General features: G+C 37.1%; 1 protein-coding gene across 4 annotated transcripts in view; it reads left to right on the top strand.

Moving 5' to 3' along the window:
- The window catches only part of wasla (WASP like actin nucleation promoting factor a), a 38,465-nt gene that overhangs the window by 12,189 nt on the left and 2,146 nt on the right, over positions 1 to 24,130 (top strand). The window contains exons 2-11 of one of the 4 annotated variants that reach the window (XM_069192481.1): positions 713 to 847; positions 1,228 to 1,314; positions 3,570 to 3,666; positions 4,371 to 4,394; positions 9,005 to 9,179; positions 9,886 to 9,928; positions 14,559 to 14,712; positions 15,064 to 15,081; positions 17,901 to 18,445; positions 19,855 to 19,963. In XM_069192481.1, the coding sequence (XP_069048582.1) occupies positions 713 to 847; positions 1,228 to 1,314; positions 3,570 to 3,666; positions 4,371 to 4,394; positions 9,005 to 9,179; positions 9,886 to 9,928; positions 14,559 to 14,712; positions 15,064 to 15,081; positions 17,901 to 18,445; positions 19,855 to 19,963 (1,387 nt within the window). Of the gene's footprint in view, positions 1 to 712; positions 848 to 1,227; positions 1,315 to 3,569; positions 3,667 to 4,370; positions 4,395 to 6,848; positions 8,340 to 9,004; positions 9,180 to 9,885; positions 9,929 to 14,558; positions 14,713 to 15,063; positions 15,082 to 17,900; positions 18,446 to 19,854; positions 19,964 to 24,130 lie in introns of those variants that run through there. The other 3 variants (XM_069192482.1, XM_006633389.3, XM_069192483.1) reach the window with 3 other exon arrangements.

The raw sequence follows: 24,130 nt of genomic DNA, 5'->3' as shown, positions 1-24,130 counted from the left end.
GCTCTATGGCTCTGTACTGCACTGCTTTATTTTCACTCTGGCTAGAGATGTGCAGTGCTTAATACTGGTTAGACTTTTACTAGGCCAGTTCCTTTTTACTACAGTATGGGGGGGGGGGGGAATGTTTTTGCTAGTAGGTTATTTAGTAAACTTCTTGATGATTTAATAAAAAATATTTTTTTATTATATACAGCAACAACCAAAGGTTATAGACTGTGAGAAAAATCTTAAGAACTAAATTCAATGCAAAGAGTTGTAAATACTTTACTTTGTTCATAGCCTTTAAAAAAATGAGTCTGGACATTCAACAAATATTTGAATGTCATTACTAATGATCAGATCCAATCAGAAATAAGAAAACTGTATTGCCAGTGTTACTTTATTTCATTTGAATGGCTTACTGATAGTGGAAGGACTGAAACAGTAGTGCAGTCCAGATGTTTGTGTGCGCATGACTTACATGAATGACTTGGTACTGTATCACTATATAAACATTTTACATGTATTCATGTATGTTAATTGTTCTTATTTAGGAGTAGACCCTAAAAGCACCCCTCAACTAATTCTCATGAGGAATTCGTTTTTGATTCACTTGGCAATTTCAGGAACAAATCTGCTGCATAAATCCAAAACTACCTACCTGTATGTCTTTCCACTTTGCTGACATAGTTTCACTAAGATCATGACATGATGTATTGCATCTCTTTTCCAGACCTTGTCTTCTGCTGTTGTACAAGTATATGCAGCTGAACGGAATTCAGTTTGGTCCAAGAAGTGCTGTGGTGTTGCCTGTCTGGTAAAGGACAATCCCCAAAGGTCTTATTTTATCAGAGTATATGATATAAAGGTAAGAATCTATCTAACTACAACTGCTGTGTCCTCTGTCCTTAATATGTCTGTGGTTAGAGAGTAATTTAACATGATAATTTTGATAACTGAAGGTCCTCTGTAAAGATAAGCTAATTGTTTCCTTGTCAGAAACAAAGTATGACTTCACTGAGAGGGAGTGTTACCCTAATCTGATCTGTTTCGGTGTTCCGTTTTAATTAATGCTTCAGGCATTTTTCTGTGCCATCCCCAAGAAACTATTAGTACTTTATTTGGAAGTTCTGCTTCTGCTACCACCTGGCAGGGCTTTCTTACTAAATGGGTGAAGCATACAGATTCACGTTTTTTCTCTGGCTGATTCTCAGATTTAATGTCTTTATTGTCTCCTCTTGCATGCAGGAAGGGAAGGCAATGTGGGAGCAGGAACTCTACAACAACTTCCTATTTACTTCTTCAAGAACATATTTTCTTTCATTCCCAGGAGATGTAAGTCTTTATCATATTTCATTTTAAAAAGAAAATTAACTCAAAATATACTCAAATATGCCTAAAATGAAGGTACATTGACTCTTTCTGTGAGAATGAAGGAAAGCATCACATTTGTAATCAGTTTTGTGACTAATGTTTTTGTAAAAAAACTGGTTTTACATCAGCAGTTGGTAAGGTAACCCCCCGTTCCTTTAGTGTTTTCTGAGTTAACTTGTTTGTAGTGTTTGATCAAAGGACGTCAACTGTCCGATATACAAAAATGCACAGAAGTAATTGAAGATGATTGTTGCTGGTGGTGCTTCTGGAATGCTTGGCACTTTGTATCAAAGTTGAATAAATAGTTGACTATATTTGTATGATTTGGGGAAAAAAGCATTGATTAATTTATTGACCTAAATGTGAGTGACTGTTTCAATTGGTTTGTGACAGCAGTGGAGTTAGCTGGATGTTCTATAGTCTTCATTTTGTATATTAATAATGCCATCATTCTGGTAATGTTGGAAACATAATTTTGTCTCAAGCGTTATTATACTTGGAGATGGAAAGGTCACTTAATATGATAGACCATTGATCCATTAAATACGTTAGTTTAGTGCTGTGTGGTTATGTTCATACTGAAAATGATTTTCCTAAACACATTTTTTATTTAGGAACTTGTGTTAATGAGGAAAAAATGCTTAAGGTGGGCAGGTTAAGGATCGATGAGGGCACCAAGATAGTTTTCTATGCCTTGTTTACAGTAGCCTCCTCTGGGCATAGCAGAACTGGATCATCTGGCTATGTTTTTTGTGTTTCCACACAGCAGTTTCTTATGTACTCGTGACCCACAAGTATTTCTCACACATCTAGCAGGATTCTAATGTGTGTAGCAATTAAATTACATAATCACCATTAATATGAATACAGTTGCTCTGCATGCTAAATTTAATCATTTATCATGAAGATTAAACTCTTCTATAGTCCTCTATCAGTTGCCTTTATTTGAATGCTGCCTGTAGGTTTTGCTTGTAAAGAAAGCTGGGCTTGATCTGATTTTATAAGAAATTCTTTATTCATCATAAAAAATCCCAAATCATATATCACTTAAAAAAATTTCTTAGTTGTAATTAAAGCATGTCCTAAATAGTTATTTACAAAAGTATTAACCCTGTTCCAGTGATATTTGGTTATTTTACAAATCATGCATATATATGATTTTAAGTGAATAATTCAATCAAAATTCAAATGCTCAAACTGAACACTTCTTTGAGTAACAAGTTTAATATTGGCGCCACCTGCAATTTAATGTGAAAAAATGGAATATGTTGATGGTATAAGTATTCACCCTCTTTGCTGTGGCAAAACTCAGTTTAGCTTCATTAGTTGCACAGTTAATTGAATGGTATTAATAGTGGTTCATAATGCATCATAATGTTGTCTCTGTTAAGTCTTTAATTCATGTAGTGAATTTCAAGTAATGCATTAAACCATGCAAACCAAGACCAAACAAATTGGGGACAAAGGTGTTAACTTCTTGCACCCATAAAATGTTTTCAGTTTGATAATTGAAAGTTCTGATTAAAAGATTCATATTTTTTTATGTACATTTCACTTAAAAAATACCTAACTTGTATTGTGTGTTTGAAATGTCCTTTGAGTTTATGTGGGACTAATGGTTTCACACTGTACTTCAGTGCCTGGTGTCCAGTCCTGGTGTATCTTTCTCTTGCTCTCATGGTCAGCCAGGTTGGCCTCTGGCTCCCGTCACTCTGTAATGGGCCAAGTGGTTATTGAAAATGGGCGGATGTTAGTCCCTACACTAAGTTACAAAAAGGTGAAGGAATTCTAGTCCTTTTGAATACATAGCTGAGAACTTTTATGTTTGCTTTTGAGAGTATCACTCTCAGTGCTAAATGGTGATAAATGCTTGGCATCTTAACTAAATTTAAATATTAAAAATCCAAGTGACTGAAGATTTTTTTAAAAGATTGAAATTGCTACTCACCCACTTCTGCATTTGCAGATTACAGATACTGCTGATTATGAGTTCTTGTCTTCGCTGTCTGCTGACAAACAGACTTGAGCCAGGTTATGGGTTCACTGTGCAGTCTTGGAAATTGTGTGGTTGAGCTGTTTTCAAGCCCCCCAGGAACTGGAGATTTATAAGTTAGTGACAAATAATACGATGTAGAGGATGTGTTCCTTCTGCACTGGATCAGTGAGGAACAAAAGTTTCTGCATTTAATTTTACATGCATTTTCTTGTCATTTTAGACTTGTCAGGTTGGGCTTAACTTTGCAAATGAAGAGGAGGCAAAACGTTTCAGAGCTGCATTGGGAGAGCTACTTGGAAAGCGACAAAGAAAAACGGGTGAATGTTATTTATGTCTTCATCTGTGTTGTTTGCTTTTCCCATATGAAATCTCTCTCTGCTTCAACTTCTGCTTCCTTAAACGAAAGCTCTCTTACAAATAGGCATTGGTCTTAAATTGACAAAGTTGGCCTGAGGGAGCTTTCTAAAAAACAGCTAACGTGTTGTGTGCTTTGAAAAGTCCATCTACTCTTAGTTGTCTTTGAAGCAGGATCTCGTGCTGTGAAAGGAAGTTATTTAGGGTTTAAAAGGTTAGCATTAGTGTGCATCGATAAACTTTTTTTCCTGAGTGGTGTACATTTGTTCTGCATTAACACCCTTTCCTGAACGAATTTCTTTTTGCACTCAAGTACCCTGCCAACATTAAAGGAGGAAGGAGAATATGAACAGTCTACCTTTTGTAGCCCTTATCAGAACACTACTGCGTTATGGACGGTTTTCTTTTAATTTTATTTTTTAAATCGGTGGGCCTTGAGACCTCTTATTTCGCTTGATGTCTTCGTATTCTGCAAACAAGATTCGTTTTTCCTGTCGGTATGTTTTTCTGTGAGTTCCACATGCAAACTAACTGGAAAGAACAGCTTATGGATTCAATTGTATAAACTCCGTGCCCTTGGAATTCCTAGTATTTTTTTTCTTTCACTACTTTTTGCCACTAACATACACTTCTAAGTTGTAATTATTTGAATTTTTTGTTTTTGCAGAAAAAAGACGTGACCCTCCAAATGGTAGGTTATTAATTACATTAAATTTACATAAATCAAGAAAACCATCTTAGATTACAGACTGTTTTTGCTCTCTTACAAAGCAAACACATAAAAATGGCCTGAACAATTCTAAAGATGACATAACTAAAGATGATCATTGTGTTCATGGCATAACTACTGTAGTAGGTAATAGAGCAGTTATCGGAAGTCTTCTCAATTACTGTGTTCACAATGCGTTCTTTTCATAAAAACGGTACCTATATACATGGATACATTTTTTCTACACTTAACTAATCAGTACCTTTTTTAATTCAAACTGATGCCATTGCTACATAAAGATTCTTTAACATCTGTTTTGAGTTAAGTTAAGCACTGTAGTGTGAACTACATGAGTTGAGAATCGGGTCAAGACATGGAGATCTATGATCATAAAAGGTTTTCAAAGATGTGAAAAAAGGCACACGTGATGCACTTCTTTAATAATTTTGTTGTTATTAGAGAGTGACCAACTGAAAGATCTCAGTGTTTTGTATTGCAAATTGAAATTTGAAGGCTCCAAAATTAATTCCTGTTTGCATCGCTCAATATTTTCTCAGTTCAGTGAAATTTAAGGTAAACATTTTAACCTAGCACAAAAGTTGTAGAGAGTGGCCACAATTTGGGGGTTTTATTTGGTTTGTATGCTCTATTTGAATGTTGCTTTATAATGACTTCATAATCCCTTTATAACTGCTTCACAATACTTGACAGGGACTTGACAAATAACATGACGTGTGCCTTAGAGGTCATGACGCATTTCATTTTGAGAGTTTGGTCCAATACAATACTGCAAAAACTGTGATGCATGTATTGTGATACTGCAACAAATGTGACCTCTTAGGCACACATCATGTCATTAGTTTTGTCTATGTAAAATTTTATAACATCTTGTATACCAGTTATGAAGGGATTATGAAGCTATTGTACAGCAACATTCACAGAAAACACTGCCAAATCATTTTTGTTTTTGTTTTATCTGTGCATTTAACTAAATATGTTTAAGTACCCTTAAGTTCCTAAGAGGTGCTGCTACATGTTATCTCATGGTTTTGATTTCCGAACACTTTTGTTTTTGGTAATTCTGAGTAACCTAAATATAAGCACAATTGTGCTTTTGTTGCACTGTGGACAGTGTGATGTAACAAAATTTTGTAGACATAATAAATATGGATTAAACATTTGCTTTGTTGATGGTGGATATGAAGCAGAAAAGCTTTCTAATGCTTTACTGTTGTTAGGTAGACAATGTTGAAATTTTGCATAATTTATAGCAAGCGTTCAATGATTATTGATATTTTGGGGCGGTGCAGTGGCTCTGTGGCTAAGGATCTGCACCTGTGACTGGAAGGTCATTGGTTTGTATCCCGCAACCGCCAGAGGAATCCTACTTTGTTGGGCCCCTGAGCAAGGCCCTTACCCCCAACTGCTTCAGAGGCGCCATATAATTGACTGACCCTACGCTCTGACCCCAAGCTTCTCTCCTTGTCTGTGTCTCTCATGGAAAGCAAGTTTGGATATGCAAAAAGACAAATTCCTAATACAAGAAATTGTATATGGCCAATAAAGTGGCCTTATCTTATCTCTTATTTCATGACTGCACTTTATGTAAAATTCCTGACAGACTGTGAGGATTGTGTCAGATTATTAAATTGAATCTTACAGGATTCAGTGACTGAAAATGGTTCTCATTAAACCTTTAACATCACATGCAGCAAGACAGTGTATATTTTCAGTAGAAGCTCTCGAACGTAGGTAATCTAGTGATATTGATAGACGAGGGATATTTGAATTAGATTTCCCGCTCTGTCTCAACTGTGTATATAACAGTTTGAATGTGAAGGTAAAGAAACAGGGTGACATTTAGACTGGCACAGTCTTGTGCCTCAGATTTTAGTTTGCCACATTGCTAGAAAAAAGTTTTCACCTTTTCAAAATAAAAACTGAATTAATTCAGCTGCGTGTCTCCATTGGTTTGTAAGGTTTGTTGTTTATCAGAGAGAAAATGAGTAGTAATGAGTCAACAGTATGTTAAGAAACATTTCCAAGAAATACTCAATTTTTTCATTTTGTATTTTAAAAACATTCTGCCATTTTAAAGTGAGAGGTTGAGCTTGAAAATGAGCTTCTACATTAAACAGACATCATAAAGGTGCATTTAAGCTTTAAATATATCTTTTTGTGTTAATTACATCAAAATGTACGAAGTTTTAATGTGCTAGAATTTTTTTAATTATGCTGGTTTTCATTACATTCATTATAAGTACCTCACAAGACCCTTTCTTGTGAGTGGGTGAGCCTTATCCATTATTAAGCAATGGTTCTTTTGTAGGTTGGCATTATTAAACATTTAAATTTATTAAACTTTAAGAAAACCTTAAAATTATTTTTGTTTTTTGTAATGCTTTATAATGAAAATGCAAGAATTCTGCAACAAGCATTTGTGAGACTTAAGAAACTTCCTGGAGACAATCTTCTATGATCAGTCAGACAATTGGAGTGGAGAATCATGTTAATTACTAGCAGCTGCAGAACTTTTACTAATTCCATCAAACAGTGAAAATAGTCTGATTGCAGAAACCACCAGCCTGACTGTTCATGTGTTTTTCCTGGCTTTGTTTTTTTTTCTTCCTTTATAAAGTAAGCAGGAGTCTGGCATTAGCATTCTACTGGCATAACAACTATTGGACTTGAAGTTAATCGGTTTTAAGTGGTTTTAACATTGACACTCCTGTGCCGCTTATCAAGATGGTGTGCAAGTGAAGAAACTTGGAAATTAAAATTACATGTTTATTTCACTATGCCTCACTATGCTTTACAATTTCATGTGATCCCAAGGATGTAAAAAAAAATACTAGTGTTGCGTATGTTTCTGCATGGAAATCAATATTAAGACATTGTTTTTAGTTTCTGCAGGTTCTGAGAAGTTACATTTTGTAGCACGGTATTGTTTATAGATGAGTAAATTGCAGATTTAAATATTTCTGGACCTTTTGACATCATTCGTTTTTTCATCTTTCTTAAACATCTAGAGAAAACCTGCCCCTTGGGTTTTAGTCCTTTATATTATCATTCTGAAAGACATTTGGTGCACGGGCTCTTTTGGAAAGGATTTTGCATACTTTTACGATGGAGCAAAATGCTAGAAGGCATATAAGCCGGGGGGGGCTCCAGATTGAGTCTGTATGAGGAGATGGTTGTTTTCTGTTTGCTGTATAAAATCCTTGTCATTGATTTTTTATGGGATTTGTGGGCAGAGTAAGGCGATGCTATGCTGAAGGAGATTTAAAATGTTTAAAGGGGTTTCTAGGATTTGACAGGATTAGCGGTGGGTTTAGTGGTTATGTAAAATACAGTGGGGTTTGTAATTTCTTAGGATTAATACTCCATTCTCAATGGTCGTGGCCACCTGGGCAGGCTGAAGGCTGCTATCTCTGACCTCGAAATACATGCATGTCTGAGAATGGAAGCGATTGGACAGAAAATATAATAATTTACAAAGGCCTTTGTTTTTGTGATGCAATGAGCTTGACGTTGCAGCTTGCTGAGTAGGTTCTCCCACTCGGGTGTGGTTCAGATGGAATAGAGGAGCCTTGCCCAGGCAAGCTTCGTCTCCAGACTCCTTCAGGGAGAAAATGTTCTGCACCACTTTCTATGGAGCTCCGTCCGAGGAGCTATCGGACTACAGCTATAAATCCAGTGGGTGTCTTGCCCCCCTGCTCTGCCTGGTGCTTCCCAAAGATGAACTGTACCTGCCTCTTTCCTCTTCGGTTTCCAAGCTCTCAGTTAGTCGTGGAGAAAGTGCCTGTGTAATGATGGGAAGAATACTCTTAGATGTACACATGGGAGCTATGGAAGATGGTAATATGAACTACATTAAACATGCGTGCCTGACATCTTGCCATAAAGAAAGAAAAGCAAAACGTGGAGGTGGGTGTGCAGTGAGCTCGTGACATTTATCTAACCGTTTAGTGTGCTGATTTCAGGTTCCTAGCTAACATCAAAGAGTCATGGCACAACTTGCCATACAGGTCGGTTTATTGTGTGGCTTGATCATATTTTTGACTTGAAGTCTGCAATCTGGAATTCCATGCTGAAAGGTGTTAACACAACAAATGAGTATTGTAACCTCTAGCATTTGTTTTTAATGCCATTCAGGAATTGTTGCTTCCTTACAACAGGGTAGAATATTTTTCCAAATGCAAAATTGTGTACTTTTCTTTCACTTTTGCCGTGAATGTTTGCCCATGTTCCCAGTCTTGTGACAAGGCATTCTTTTCTCGATGACTTGCTTTTTGGTCTGTGTTCTGGAAAGGTGCAGCTATGTATAGTGTAACATAGGCTACCATGCGCTAAGCTCTCCTGACTTCTTGACCTCCACCATGAAGGAAATAACACTGAGCTTTGTTTACCCTTCCGCACAGAAACTGTATCTGTAGTTAGAATGACTTTTTGTAAGTAGAGTAGGTGATGTTGTAGGTGTGGGGTAAGAAAGTATATAAAAAGGTCAAGGTGGTGATGAACATTTAACAGACTTTTTTTAATGAGCTACTTTGTGTCTGTATCTGATGGTATGTTTTTCTTTCCGTTTTTAGGACCTGCTCTGCCAATGGCTACAGTTGATATAAAAAATCCAGAAATTACAAATGTGCGATACAGTAATTCTCAAGTCAATAACATCATGCACTCCAATATGATTAAGAAAAAGGATAAAGCGGGGAAGAGGAAGAAACTGACAAAGGCAGACATTGGAACCCCCAGTAACTTTCAGTAAGTTAATTTCAGTAACTTGTTTTTTGTATGCGTTTTCTATAATTCATCTTGCGATGATCATAAGGTTTCTTCTCACTAAAACCTGACTGTTCCACTTTTTGTCCTGTTGGATCTGCAGTGCCTTGCAAATGTATTCATCCCTAGTTGTCCTTTGCTTGAAATCCTACATGGTTGAGTGATTGCTGGAAATTCACTTCTTGACTGAAATACCTTACAGAGACAGTTGCATTTTGTTGCACACAGACTGAAGCTACTCAGTTACTTGCCTTGTTAAGGTAATTTTGTATACCTAAGTTAATTTAGGTTTGCCACAGTGAAGGGTCTGAATACTCATGCAGGTATGACTTTATCAATTTTTTTATATCTACTTTGATGTGTTTTGAATGTGTGATGTAGGTTGTGTTTATGACAGACATTAATTGCTTCTTGAAAGTGTGTTGACTGCAAACTTTAAAGCAACTAAATGTGAAAAGTGCAGTGATCGGGATACTCTTGCAAGGCACCGGAATCATGTTAATTTTAAGCATGATGTCATGAGGACCATGCTTGTCAGTAGGTTCAGACACTGCATTTTACTTCCAAATGTCTACAGGTATTAAAGCAAACCTATCTCATGATTTCCCCAGTATGCAGTGTTTTTGGCCAAATGTTTGTTGAATATTACTATATCCGTAGTTATTTATATATACCTCATTCATTTCAGGCACATTGGACATGTTGGCTGGGATCCAAATACAGGCTTTGATGTGAGTAAAACTGACTTTTGGTTATACAGTCTGGAGACCGAGATGGCCAATGCAAAATGTTGATTTTGTGGTCAATTAATCATTTCTGGATTTCAATGTTCATTTGGGGTTATTGTCTTACTGGAAGGTCCATCTGAGGAGAAGTTTAGGGTTTCCTAGCAAAGGTAACCAGGTTTTTGGCTGAAATGTCCTGGTATACCAGTGCCTTGCTATACACAAATTTACCTTACATGGTTTTCAGTATCCACACAGAATTTTCTGTACACTAATCCATGACCTGCAATGTGTGATGGCTCTTCTCTCCATAATGTTCTGTTAGGTTACATTATTGCATCGGCCTTTGATGATTATTAATATTTTGCAGAGCAGTGTTAGTGATGGTAATTTCCTAAATAAAAGTGATAGTTAAATAATATAATAATGAAATAAAGTGGCTCCTAAGCAAATGAGAAAATATACCAGTGTTGATGGCCTTATCCAGTCTAGACAAGAGATGAGCTTAAATGAAAAAAAAATAGTTTGATAAGTTGCATGAAGGACTGAGTAACAGTACTGTTTGTCTTTTGTTTTCTGTAATTGAATATACAATTTTTACAATAAAACGTTAGGAAGTGATAAGAGCAAGTGTAAGAAGTGAAATGGAAATTGATTTGTTCAATGTCATTTATTGTTCAAGTGTACTATAGTTTATGAAAATTTTATTTCTCCACATAACTATCTCATAATACATTTAAACACAACATAATTGTATGGAAAAAAGTGTTTTAATTCTGTTGTAAAATATACATCACAATTAAGTTTGCCAGACATACAGATATGCAAGAAAACTACCTCAACTGGTTTAAGTCCAGTTATACTCGCTTGGAATGAACTGGAGACCTTTAAATGTATTTTAATGGGAATTTAGTGTCATTTTTACAAGTTTTTACCTGTGAGCAGAAGTGTTGAAACCAGTTGCCTTTCTAAAGAATAGAAAGAAAAGGGATAAGTATATTTTATCGATAGATTAATTGATGTCTTGCAATGGAAATAGATGAACTGTTCAACAATTCATACAGTATCATTGTGCGATTCAAATACAACTTCTTGCCTGAATATATGCTGATTGTGTTGTTCCAAGCACAGGTATTCAGTGTGCAGTAATACTTTTAAATCTGAAATGAGTTATCATCGGGCTTTAGCAATTAACACAATGGGAGAGGAAACTGGCCAAATGTCTAATAATGTAAAGCAATTATCCCAAAAACATGATTGCAGTCTACCAAGAAAAATATTACATTCCTAACTTCATCTTGATGTATGTTTTACGTTAGCAAATATTTTTTTTATGTCTACGTCAGTTGCTAATTTCTTGCAAGTGACCTTAGTGCCATTTTCTGTTTGCCCTGTCACTGTTTCACAGAAGCCGCCCTGTTTAATAACATAACTGAATAATTTTGGTGGTTATGCAATTTAAAGATTTAAAAACATCTAATCTCCACATTAGTTTAGGAAAAAATGAATGTAAAATGATGTCCATCTTGAAGAGGATTAAGCTATTTTTAGTCCAGTGAATTTATTTGTCATACAATGTAATATTTAAAGAAATATCATGGCAGTCATTTTTTGTGCTTTTGCTTTGGGTTTCCATGTTTGTAATTGTTGCAGGGACACAAACAGATCACAAGGTATAGCAAGCTTGTTCCATTTCAGTGTGTCAAGATATTAAAGGTTTTGTAGATAAGAGTGTTTGTACCGATATTCCTGTTCAATTTTCTTATGTAGTAATGCTTCTGTATCAGCTTTAATTTAATTGCACAAATTTAAGTGTTTCACATAGTATAGTGAATATCATTGAAACATATAACAAATTTGCAAAGTTATCAGAAGAACAACTTTTTTTTTTACAAGTGAACTTTTATTTTATTGAACAGACATGACGTGGGTAAATTCATCATATTGATTAACATTTATCGTCAATGGGACTGATTGTCTTCTGTTATCCTGCTCCTGTTAGCCTGTTTCAGTCATAGGCTAGACTGTGTTATTGGCCACTGTTGGAAGCAGTACAAGTTGCACATATGGGATTCATGCTGTGCACTAGGTTGCAGGGGCTGTTTTGTGGGACTCTGTCCCATTCCCCTTGTAGAGTCTGGATAAGCATATGCCTGTTCACTGGTCTCTGAGTCCAGGATAGGCGCATACGGCATTCTCAACAGGAAAAAGTTCCATTCTTATCCCGCAAGGAGCTTGACATTACAGTAAAGGGGAGATAATGATTGTCGTTCAGCTATAATCCCACAGATGGTAGCTTCGCAGTAGTTGAGGATACGTGTTATCTTTCCGAAGTGTGGTCACAATGTGATGCTCCTGCAGGAATGTCAACAAGTAAGGTGCCAGGAATATAGAATTGTGCAGTCAGGTTGCTATCAATCACTATAAATGGAGTACTGCAGCCACTTGTTGCTAAAGCAAAGACCACTTGAATATACCTTTCTGTCTGAGCAGGGTGTCATGACCTCAGGTCTCAGTCAATAATATCGCATCATGGCAACAATGTCCTGACAGATTAGAAATTGCTCACTATGAACACCTAAGACTGAGTGACAGTGTGCTGACTAAATCCATATTCAATTTAGTTTATTTTTATATAGAGCCTTTCACAACAAGGTTGCTCCAAGGCGCTTAACAATACAATTGACGATACATTTTGTCAATACAGAAGACCAGAGGACAACGGAGGAGAGGAACCAAACTCCTTAGTAAGGAGAGAAAAAACCTCTAGGGGTCCAAGGTCAGCTGGTTGCCCAACCCCTTCGGGCATGCTAACATTTTATAATTTAAAAAAGGAAACGATGAGGGTATTCATCCATCCAGCCATCATGTCTTCTGTGTGCAGATCTCTGTAGACCAGTAAATTCCTCCTCCTCCTATATTCCAGTATACCAATATGGTACAAAGCTGTTCTACTGATATGTGAAGCATACTGGTTTCTTTATGCATTTTTATTTCTTGGTTTTCACTGGGCTTGACTTTCAACAGGTTAAATCAACTCATTACTTGTGCTCCAGTCAGCTCAGTTACTGATGAGGTTTAGTACTTATGCAACAAGGTTACTTGCATATCATGGTCAGTCATGAATAATCAATTACCCTAATGCTAAAAACATTTAATCAATATTTGCTTGATTATAGTCTGTGTACATATTTTTAAAATGCATGCTTAAATAGTCAAGTTTATTTTGATGCTCAGAGTGTATATGTAAGTAATGTTTTGTGAGGTTCCTGATACAAATTATTTTTATTTAGATTTCTTCAGTGGTTTAATTTCATTAACTGAAAATGCATCGATCATTTCAGGACTGCGGGTGCAATCAACATTCATAATTTTGAGGATGTTTTTATTTTGTAAAAATATTTTGCTCATACAAATATTCAGAACAGCTTGCGAGGTCTCTGCTAGAGGCATTCCCTTGTCATAGTTGGGAGTGTTTAGAATCATTTTTAATTTCTTAAACATTTCTTAATTTTGAATGCCCATTTCATTTAATGGTCTTAATGACTTCAGAAATATTATATAGCTCTTAAAGATCCCCAACTGAAAGGCCCCTTGTAGAATATGCTGTGGACATTGATTTTCCTATATAATAACTTGTATATACTGTACATGAAAGCTGTCATATACTTGAATGAAGGAGCACAAAATAAGATGTCATCAGAGCACATTGTTTTGCCTGTCATGTGGCAATCATGTTAGATATTGGTAATGTTGTGTTGCAGTGCGCAGACATTTGTATTGTGGGGAAAAGGTATTTGAAAGCAGTACAGATAGTAAACCAAAGTCAGTTTTAGCTCCCTTAATTACTGAGGAAGAGGGAATACATCTAACTGAATAATACTGTTGAAAGTTTACAGCATCAAATTTAAAACTTTATTTTAATGTTAAATGTAAACTGCTTGCTTTTAAAATGCCATAGTCCCAAAACTGATTGCTTCTATAATCCTGAAGGTTTTCAGAGCTTTAGGTGAAAATGTAGATCTTGATTTTATTTATATTTTCTAAGTTTGTTTTTGTTGATGATTATACATATTAGTTTCATTACTATTTAACCAGGGATTTGTATTTATATATATATATTAGTTTTTTAATTGAATATAATATATTGTAATTAAAAATAGTTTATTATTTCAGAAATCCTCTGTTTACACTTGTAATCTAATGTATACATCTCACCTGCTTTTAAACATTGAGCTTTTAGTCTTTTCCTAAGAACACCACAAGGTGACAGGCTTGTTCTATCTTCAGACTCTGCTAATGTAGGCCTCAGTGAATTAAACATATTTAGAGAACAGGAAGTGTTTTTGTGTGCACTACAGTTAATGGAATAATCCTTCAGTAGAGCAGCTTTTGAACCCAATCCAGACTTTGAGTATTCCATTTCTTTAGTTTTAATTTAGTTAGAGGCATTAATGAGATTAGCTTGCACTCATATAGACCATATTTTGCTGTATAGAGGGAGTTCATTTATTTTCATACGGAAGGTTTCTTTTCACCACACTGTAATGGCATCATCTGATTCCCTGTTCTTATTTCTATTTAACTCATAGAGTTAAAAGATGATCAGGGTAATATTTTTTTTTCTTGTCTGCAGCTCAATAACCTAGACCCAGAACTGAAGAACCTTTTTGATTTGTGTGGAATCTCAGAGGCACAGCTGAAAGACAAAGAAACATCCAAAGTCATTTATGACTTCATTGAGAAAAAAGGGGGGGTGGAGGCTGTCAAAAATGAGCTGCGCAGACAAGGTGAGTTGTTTTGCAGATCTTTTCAGCAATGTCCACTTATATTCACTTTTGTACTGTGAATAAGCATTTATCCAAAGAGTTAATAAATGAAAGGTAATGTGAAATGCCTTTAGTTCACATCCATGTTCCAGCTTCTCGAGGAAATAAAAAAATTGTGCACTAAAACTATCACCTTGCAAAGTGTAATGATATCCTCAAACACCACCATTTAAGAATTAAGTATTTCCTTATAAATCTCTAGGGAAACAACTTCATATTTTAACCAGGACATAAAACACTCTATGGGTTTTGTAAGTATAGCAATTGTGAAAATTCCAGCCTGTATACTAATCCATTAAATCTGTTCTGTAGGTCCACCAAGGTGGTGTGGTAGGTATAACAGTGCAGAGCATGAAAGGTGCATGCTTGGCACTGTTCTGTTTTCTGATCAGTGCTCTAATAGATTCTGAGAGAGAAACTATTATGCTCACGGTACTTTCTTTTTGAAAAATCTTGGCCTGGCGATGTCATTGACAGAATCCTGTCGCCACACATTCCTATATCAAAGAAACAAAGTAAAAAAAAAAAAAAAAGACCAATAATATAATTTGCTTGAGTACTGTACACTACTGTACCACTGCATTTTATTTGGTAGACGTTTTTAATGTGCATGTCTCTGATTGGTGTGGGATGCCAATTTGAGGTGATGTGATTGCTGTGTGCTTTGTTACTTTGTGTTCGGTCTACAGTGAATTGGCACTGTTGACATCTTAAGTGCTTTGATTTCCCCAGCTCTGTTTTTATGCAGGAGCTATTTTACTCACTGAAAAATGATGTTTTTGTTGTTGAAGTTCATTTTGGAAATGCCAAAACAGCATGTTACAGTATGTGTGTGGTGGGAAAAGGGTTTTTTTTTTTAGAGATGTCTCTGGGAGTGGTGGCTTGGTCTGTATGCCTGAGTGACTGGAGAGTCATGGGTTCATACAGTATCCTTGGAAGGAACTCTACTTCTGCTCCATTGAGCAGGACAAATTCAATAGCTCTGGTAAATACAACCTTAGCAATGGGTAACAAAATACTCAGATGGAGAGCCAACAGTAGCATTTCAGTTGTTTTGACAAAAGCAACAGCCAAATAATTATCCAACTTTGGCTTTTTTTTAAATAAATTGATTTTCATCACTAAGTACAAATATGTGACAAAATGTAGTATCAAAAAAGCACTGTATCCATTCAAAATATATTGTGTTTTCCTGATTCAAAGTACAGTGAGCTCACACAAACTTCTAAAACAACATTGCAGTTTATACACAAAATGCATCGCTACTTATCCAGGTTTAGAGGGAGCTCTCCAAAGCCCTCTCTTTATCCAATGAGATGTGCCTCTTGATTTGTGCTGTACAATGGATCCATTCAGTCTGTTACACTGTTACATCTACAGCAGGGTTTTATGAGAGCATGATACCTGAAAATATGATTTTAAACTAAAGGTGAGCTTGTATCAAAGGTGAGATATTTAAAAAATATTACACAGCTGTACTTCAGCCTATAACATTGAATATCCTATTAAACATATGTTGTTTCATGTTATATAGAGTATCATAATCATCATTGTCAACAATGAATGGAGAAATGGTTGTTCGCTCACCATAAGGGAGTCAGTGACATTGTCATGATTGTAATTTGTACTCCATTATAGTAATGCTGCAAACAGCTAGTCACGTGTTTTCTATCATGGAGACTTGAAAGTCTCTACTTATCATTTTAAATTAAGTGCTGTTACCTAAGTTAATCAAATTGGTGTTGTTGATACTTAATCTTTAGTTGAGAAAGAAAATAAATACCATATATTATTGATTTGCATAACCAGTAGAAGGCAAACACAAAATTGCTGGAATCCAGAACCTTTCACCTGCTTCACTATTACCATTTCCCTTGTTTCCTCTTGTGCTCAGTCTTCCAACAGCATGTGCACTGTGAAGCCTTTACCGATACCTTCAGTTTTTTTACATTTCCAGTTTCTAGTCACTAACTTTACTATTTGTGATTGGGATGGTCTTTCTGGCAGAAAGATTGAGTGTGCACCAGAATCAAATGTTTGTTTCATAAACTTTTTATCATCAGCCAAATGTATGCAAAGGGATCCACCACCAGTGTGCTTAGTTGTTTTTTAGAAGAGCTCCAGGTCTTCTTCCCCGGCAATTTGCAAGCAGTCTAAAACACATTCTGACTGTTCCAGTGTTTTCCTTTTATCTCACTGAATTATTCCAGACAGCTTGCTCTTCTGGTGTTATTGTACTGTACAGTAGGGTGAACTGCATTTTTAGTATTTTATTTTCTAAAAGAAACTTGTGTTGGGGACAAAGCAATACATTGTAAAGAAAAATATTGAATTAAAGGAGTCACAGCACCACCTAGTGAGGATGTGTGGCATAACTTTTTCTACTTTTTTATTGCCAGAACACTCATCAACAATGTGAACACTGCACTGATAAAGGATACATCACTGTCATAATCTCCTGTTAAAACTCAACTGTCTTAGTCATTTTTACAGATATAATGCTAATTACTAATGCAGATGAAACATTTTATGCTGTTGCCCAGGACTCACCATAGCTAAGAATGAGCCTTTTATTTTAAATTCCTGTATTTTGAAAATTGTAGCACACACCAGCAAACACTTCATAGATTTTCTTGAGTTCTGCACACAAGTGTGGAGGCCATTTTAAATTGAACAATTGCACCATATAATTGGGAAGTCTTTACACTCCTTGGACTAACACTCTCTCACAGACAGTAGGGGAGCAAGACGCAGGTGTGTAGCAATACCAAAACCAAAAAGGTTCCTATTAAATTCCAGTAAAAAAGACATTAGAATTAGGAGAGAATTTTGTAGGTCCAAAAGATCTAAAGTGCATGTCTTGTCTCTTTATCTGAACAAAATAGTGGAATGTGGAGGGTTTGTTAGTATCATACTATCTTACAGTAAACATGCCAATTGTAAGAAAACAGGTAAAGTTGTGTTCTTAACACAGGTGTTCATTTTGAAGATAGTGCACATTGGAACATTAGAAAGTACACCTTGTATGTTCTTTTTGTTATTTGTTATGCTTATCAGGAGAGGAGTGAACTATTTCTGTAATCTACAGAGAGATTTAAGTTTTCGTCCAGTTTGTGGTTTGAACCATGGGCTTTCTCTCTCTTATCCAGCTCCTCCTCCTCCTCCTTCCAGAGGTGGGCCCCCTCCGCCGCCGCCCCCTCCTCACAGTTCAGGACCCCCTCCGCCACCCCCTGCCAGGGGGCGGGGGGCACCCCCTCCCCCACCCCCCTCCAGAGCACCCACAGCTGCTCCTCCACCCCCTCCTCCTTCCAGACCTGGGATAGGGGCTCCACCACCACCTCCACCGCCTACCAGGAACCACCTGCCACCCCCGCCCCCGCCCTCACACGCCTCCTTGGCCCCGCCAGCGCCTCCCCCTCCCCCCCCTCCACCGTCCTCTGCTCCAGCGGGCCTGGGCTCGGGCGTACCCCCTCCACCACCCCCTCCACCACCTCTCCCGGGCCCCCCGCCTCCCCCTGCTCCAGCCATGGATAGTGAGCCACTTGAGTCTCCCCTGGGAGGAAAATCTGCGCTCCTGGATCAGATCAGAGAGGGGACTCAGCTGAAGAAGGTGGAACAGAACAACAAGCCCGCGTCCAACACAGGAAGAGACGCACTCCTAGACCAGATACGGCAGGGCATTCAGCTAAAGACGGTAAGTGTCTGCCCATCTCGCGTTCTGCAGTTTTGTCCTCTTGGTATTTAATAAGTAAGACATTCATTGGGTTCATAGGAACATAAGGTTTGAAAATGAGAGGAGGGCTTTGTGTCCACCTTGCTTGTTTGAGTAGGTAAGTGATCCAAGGATCTCAACAGCTATGTCTTCACAGATGTCATGACTGACTTCGGCAAGTTACATAGTTTTAATTAGAGAATGGGCAGTATATTTGATTTGTCCATAGTGGTGGTGATGTAGGGATCTTTGGTTTAGTAACTGCCTTCTCCTGAATTGCATTCTTTCACTTCAGGCAGCTGGTATTGGATCTGAATTTTCACATCCGCTTGATCTGGTACACTTTGAATTGTGGTACACTTCTATGCAAAAGTATTCAACTTTTGTGTCCCTTATTTATCAAATTACAAAATGATCCATGCACATGTTTTAAAAACTCTAATGAAAAATGTATGCAACGACCACGGGCATCAGTAGGGAGTGGAGCAGGCATGGGACTCGGAATGGGGTTGAACAACACATTTATTTACTTGAACCAGGGAAAGGTACACACACAGGGACAGGGGTTACAGCGCTGCACCTTCACTAACACACACACACGAAGGGAAGGGGCTGTCTCCCACTCAGTCCTACTATATACAGTCCCATAGTCGTCCCCCCCCCCCCCCAGGTGCTGTTCTCAGCCCACCTTGCGTGCACATGGCTAAAGTGCCACGTGTGGCGCTACAATGCCCCTGCCTGAAGAGTCAAGCGTCCCGCCGACCCCAAACTGTCCATCTTTCAATGAGGGATCACAAGGACAGTTTGTGAGGGCAGTATTGGTAGCAAACAGGAGCAGAGTTGTGAGTTGCTGTGCTTGTTTTCCATCTGAGTGGTAGGTATTTATATGGAAATCCGTTTCCTTTATCTAAAAAGGACTAGCAGATTTAAATAATTTCTGGGTCGGTGCTCAGGTGTTCTTGTATATTTATCAAACTCACGGATAGTTTCACACAGGTGCTGCTTCTTTCAGAAGGAGCTGAAGCCTTACAATTAAAGGGATTTGTAACTCTAAAAGCTTTATTTATCCTTCAGTCAAAAAGAAGAGGCAAAAGCAAACTGGGTATTGGTCCGAAATGTTTTTTAGCAATTGTGCAATAATTACTTTTCGGGTATGGTTTGCTTTAGTGTGCAATTGAAATGAAATCACACTGCGTAAGGAGTTCCTGGCACCTCCCTTCGCCCACACAGGTTCCAACTGAGTTGCAGTGTTCTGTCATGACGGGACTCACTTCACATCCAATCCCTCTTCTTTTGCTTATTTCCGTGTTTGAATGCACATATAAGAAGACCCATTTTAAATCCTGAACACTTCCCACCACTGTAATTTAAAACTTCTTTTTACCTTACAGGTATCAGATGGACCTGACTCAGCCCCACCGACACCAGCACCTACTTCTGGGATAGTAGGGGCACTAATGGAGGTGATGCAGAAGAGGAGTAAAGCCATTCACTCTTCCGGTAGGTGTTGTAGTATTTTGATAGTGTACGGTTTTGATCTACTGATGCTTGTTCTCTGATACTGTGTAGTTGAACGAGCTGAATTTGGAAAACGAGTGGAAATGCAAGGCTACTTGTACTGCCAATGTAATTAACTGCTATGTGTTTAGTTTCCTGGCTTTGTTACCTTCACCATAGCAGCATCCTTTCCTAGATGCAACATTTTGTCTTTGCACATCCATGTTTTTAGAAAGGTCTGCTTATAATATACTCCAATGTTATTTATGCACACTGTTCCAGAAATATAAAGCACCAGACAGATGGCAGACATATAAAAAGAGAAAAACAAAAATGCTCCTCAGTCCGAAGTCCTAATCTAGTAAAATAGAGAAACAATAAATTCTGTTAAAAGGTTTTGTGAGGTATTATAGTATAAAGTAATGAAGTAGCAATGTAAGATACTGATGGATTAATATTTCAAGCATGGTCTAACTGCATATCCTAGAGATAGGGGACCTTTAAAGTTGTTTCATGTAGTATGTGTTGAGTAAGTTGTTTATATGGGGGATGTGTTGCACCACATTTATACCATGAAACTGAGAAAGCTTGGCAGGGACCTAGAATGACTCATGATTCAAGAACGAAAATAGTTCCATATAACTGAAAGACAGCTGACAAGCCAGGAATAAAACTGAACCATTTCATGTATTTTAAAAATCTTATACACAACTCCTTCAAGAATATTGCTGTATTTTTTACATTTATGGACAAAAATAGCCATTTTTAAGATTGTATTTAAACCATTAGAAAAAGTGTTGAGTTTATGTATGTGAAATTACTTGATATGTGTGAATTTGTGAATCTCCTTCTTAGGTATTGAATTCCTTTAGAAACTCTTTAATGTTCTCCTAATTCCAATGTATTAATTACAACACCCAATACAAAAAATCCCACAGAAAAAGGAACGATCACAAAACAGAAAGAGAATTCTGATGATGGAAATCACTCTTTTTCGTCATCACACAGTAACAGCCTTTGCAAAAGAATTCCAGCAAACACACTTGAAATAATTAGATTTTTCTAACATTAACTTCGTGTTTAATGTGTATTGGGGAAACAAGAATGCATTTTGCAACTGGCAGGAATTGTCACATTGACCTTCTAGTGCTAATGTGTGCTTGGCAACATTGTCTAATTGAACCCACTGATGATTCCTGAGGTATGACCTTACAGACTTGGACGAACGCCTGTCTAAGTTCCTGCAGTGTCTGGACCTATTGAGGCATCATTCTGTCTCATAGATCTCTGCCCCACAGTGCATGAGCAGTATGTCATTGGCTTTTGGAGCATTTGGACATTGTTTTGTGGCAACCTGAGCAATCCAGGGGTGCATGGGCTTCACATTGTGATTCATTAATTTTTGGCTCCTGTCTTTATCCAGGGTAATTTAGAGGGTAAACAAGCAAAATTTCTTTATACATAGAAAAATGTGGAAGCACCTGAAATTGTAGAAGAAACTACAATGTCATAGACATGCACACAAAAAAAGTAATATCAGGGATTCATAGTGGAATGGAGTTAAGCTCTTAAAAGGTAGAGCAAATTGTATGATCTGTGAACATAGTCTGAAAAGTTTTGATGAGATGAGGTATGAGGGAAAGCATGACCAGTCAACCAACAGTAATAGAATGAGCGGACACATTGAGGAGACTGGAGTTTGGGGGATTAAGAAACCTTAAGGAGATAGTCTTTGAACAGCAGGACAGAGGAATAGGACAAAGTAAGGGAGTTGTTGGTCAGTTGTAAGGATGTGAGACTATAGGACAAACGCCAGAGATTTGTATGAGGGATAAAGGATGGATTGTAGGAAGACGAGCTAGAGAGAACTATTCCCAGGTTCGAAGTTGAAAAGAACAAAGGTGTTCTTATTTAAAATTGTTTCAGTATTTATGTATTATAAATGTTATCTTAAATAGATCTTGATTGCTTACATTTTTCCATGATCTCAGAAGGGCAAGACAAACTGATTTATCAGCTTGTTTGAACACATAGTACAGTTAGTTGACTTGGTTTTCTGGGATGGCAGTAGATCGAATAATTTTGGAATAAATAGAACAGCAGAGCAGATATTTAATGAGCAACAAGTTTCAGGAATCGGTCATGATCGGTGACTGTCACAGTCTCCTCCATGCAGAGTTTAGAGGTGTAGATAAAATATAACAATAACGATGGCACAGCCACAATTGCAAAGACGCGCAATGGTGTTTATTACGAGGAATTGTGTTCTCAAAGTCCATCCCCAAAAAAACTAAATGAAAACCAAAAACTAACCATGGAAAAAAAAGAAAACGACGCAAAGCTATAGTATAATAATATATACATTAATTGCTATAAAAAATAGATTGTTGTAGGCAGTTCCTATTCTACCCCACAACCCACCTTCTCCTATATCCCCTCCTATCTTGAAGAGCTCCTTTTCTAGGCTAAACTCCTCCCCCTAGAATATTCCACTATAAAGCAAAAAATAATCAGAATTCTGATATACATATTTCTTCATTAAGTACACAATTAAACAATGAACATAGTATTATGAAAAATAAATTATCATATCCCTTTTGTGTACATAACTGTTGTTTAAGAAAATACTACCCTCTTTTAATGGTATCTTCTTACAAATCAATCCCCACGCATGCACAATCCTGAAACAGGCACTACTAAGCCAGCCCCTGTTGCCATGCCAAAGTTTTGGTCCTACAGGTTTGTGGGAAAAACTAGCAATGACTAGTTTGTTTACGTTGGAAACCAGTTATCGCCTCTGTTTAGATAGTGAAATGTTTATGTATGTGTTCATATGGATACCTCACAAGTGTCAGGTGATCTGATAACGGAGTCTCCAGTCACACTGACATTACCGATCTTGGAGCTAGCAAACTCCTAAGTAATAGAGCTTATCCTGTGCCCCGAGATAGTGTTTATTGGTTAAGACACTCAGAAACTGCCATTTAGATGTTTATGTGACAAGGAGTTTCGGAAGAGAAAAAGGAGTCTCAAGTAAAGCCAACCTTATGCATCGTTCAACCACCCTTTAATAACTGCAAATATCAGAGAATTGTTTTCTTTCAAGGCAGGGATTGGGAGACGGTTTACATATAGCAGTATAACAATAGCATGGAGTAATATTCATTATTGACCTACTTAAATTTAGAAATAGTAGATTACCAGCCGTCTTGAGATCTCTAACATCTCTAAGCAAGTGCCTCTAGAGATGACAAACTGGGAAGATCACTTGTTGTTTGTTAACACCTTTTTCTGGATGGTAATTTAACCATTAATGAAATATGATCCCGATCCCACGTGACTAAATATTGAGTATAGGTATTCCATGTGTGGTAGGCAAAAGCATTTTCAGCATCCAGTTAAAGTGAATTAAGGTAGTGTCTGTGCCCCCTAATGTTATGGAATATTTTTAATAAAACCTTAAACCTTAAACAAATTAATCTGTTAATGGTGCACTCATTTAATAATATTGGCCTCCAGTTGCCGTGATCGCACCTTTGCTTGCAATATTTCTTCAGAGCAAATCAAAGAAATGGATATTATTATCATCATCATTATTATTGCCATATATCCATGATACTGGAAAAAAGATCTTGCACTTTGTGTGAATTATTGTCCATCTCAATTAAACCTTGAATTAATCATTTCAAGACAACATTCAAAAGGAAAGTTATCAATTCTAGTAGATTAATCTTTTGTCATGTCCTGAACTTTACAACAGTACTTTTATGAGGAAAAGTCCCCCCCCCCATTGTATTTTATGTTGATCTAACTGCAGGACTGTTATTAAAGCATTTATTGCTTCAGAGTTTCAAGGGTAAGTGGTTAGGCCAATCACAGTTAAAATAATTGTGCCTGGATCTATATGGATTAATATCATATATATATAAAATATGCTGCCTAGTTAGCGGTATAAGAAGATTTAAGTTGAGTGTGTTCAAAAAAGCCAAGATGCAATAGCTGTTATGTAAGATAGAAGACAAAATAGCAGAAGCAGCTTAAACCAGACTCTTAGTAACAGGAATGACCATCCCTTACAGGAGCAAGAGCAAGTAAAACCCTCCCCCCAATACTTTTTTACAGAAAAACTGAAGACACCCTTATCACAGAAAAATGTCATAAAAATTAAAT

Source organism: Lepisosteus oculatus, chromosome 7 (genome assembly GCF_040954835.1).
Source record: "Lepisosteus oculatus isolate fLepOcu1 chromosome 7, fLepOcu1.hap2, whole genome shotgun sequence".
Lineage (NCBI taxonomy): Eukaryota > Metazoa > Chordata > Actinopteri > Semionotiformes > Lepisosteidae > Lepisosteus > Lepisosteus oculatus.
The sequence above is the reverse complement of the archived record's forward strand: the minus strand, read 5'-3'. Positions and strand labels throughout refer to the sequence as shown.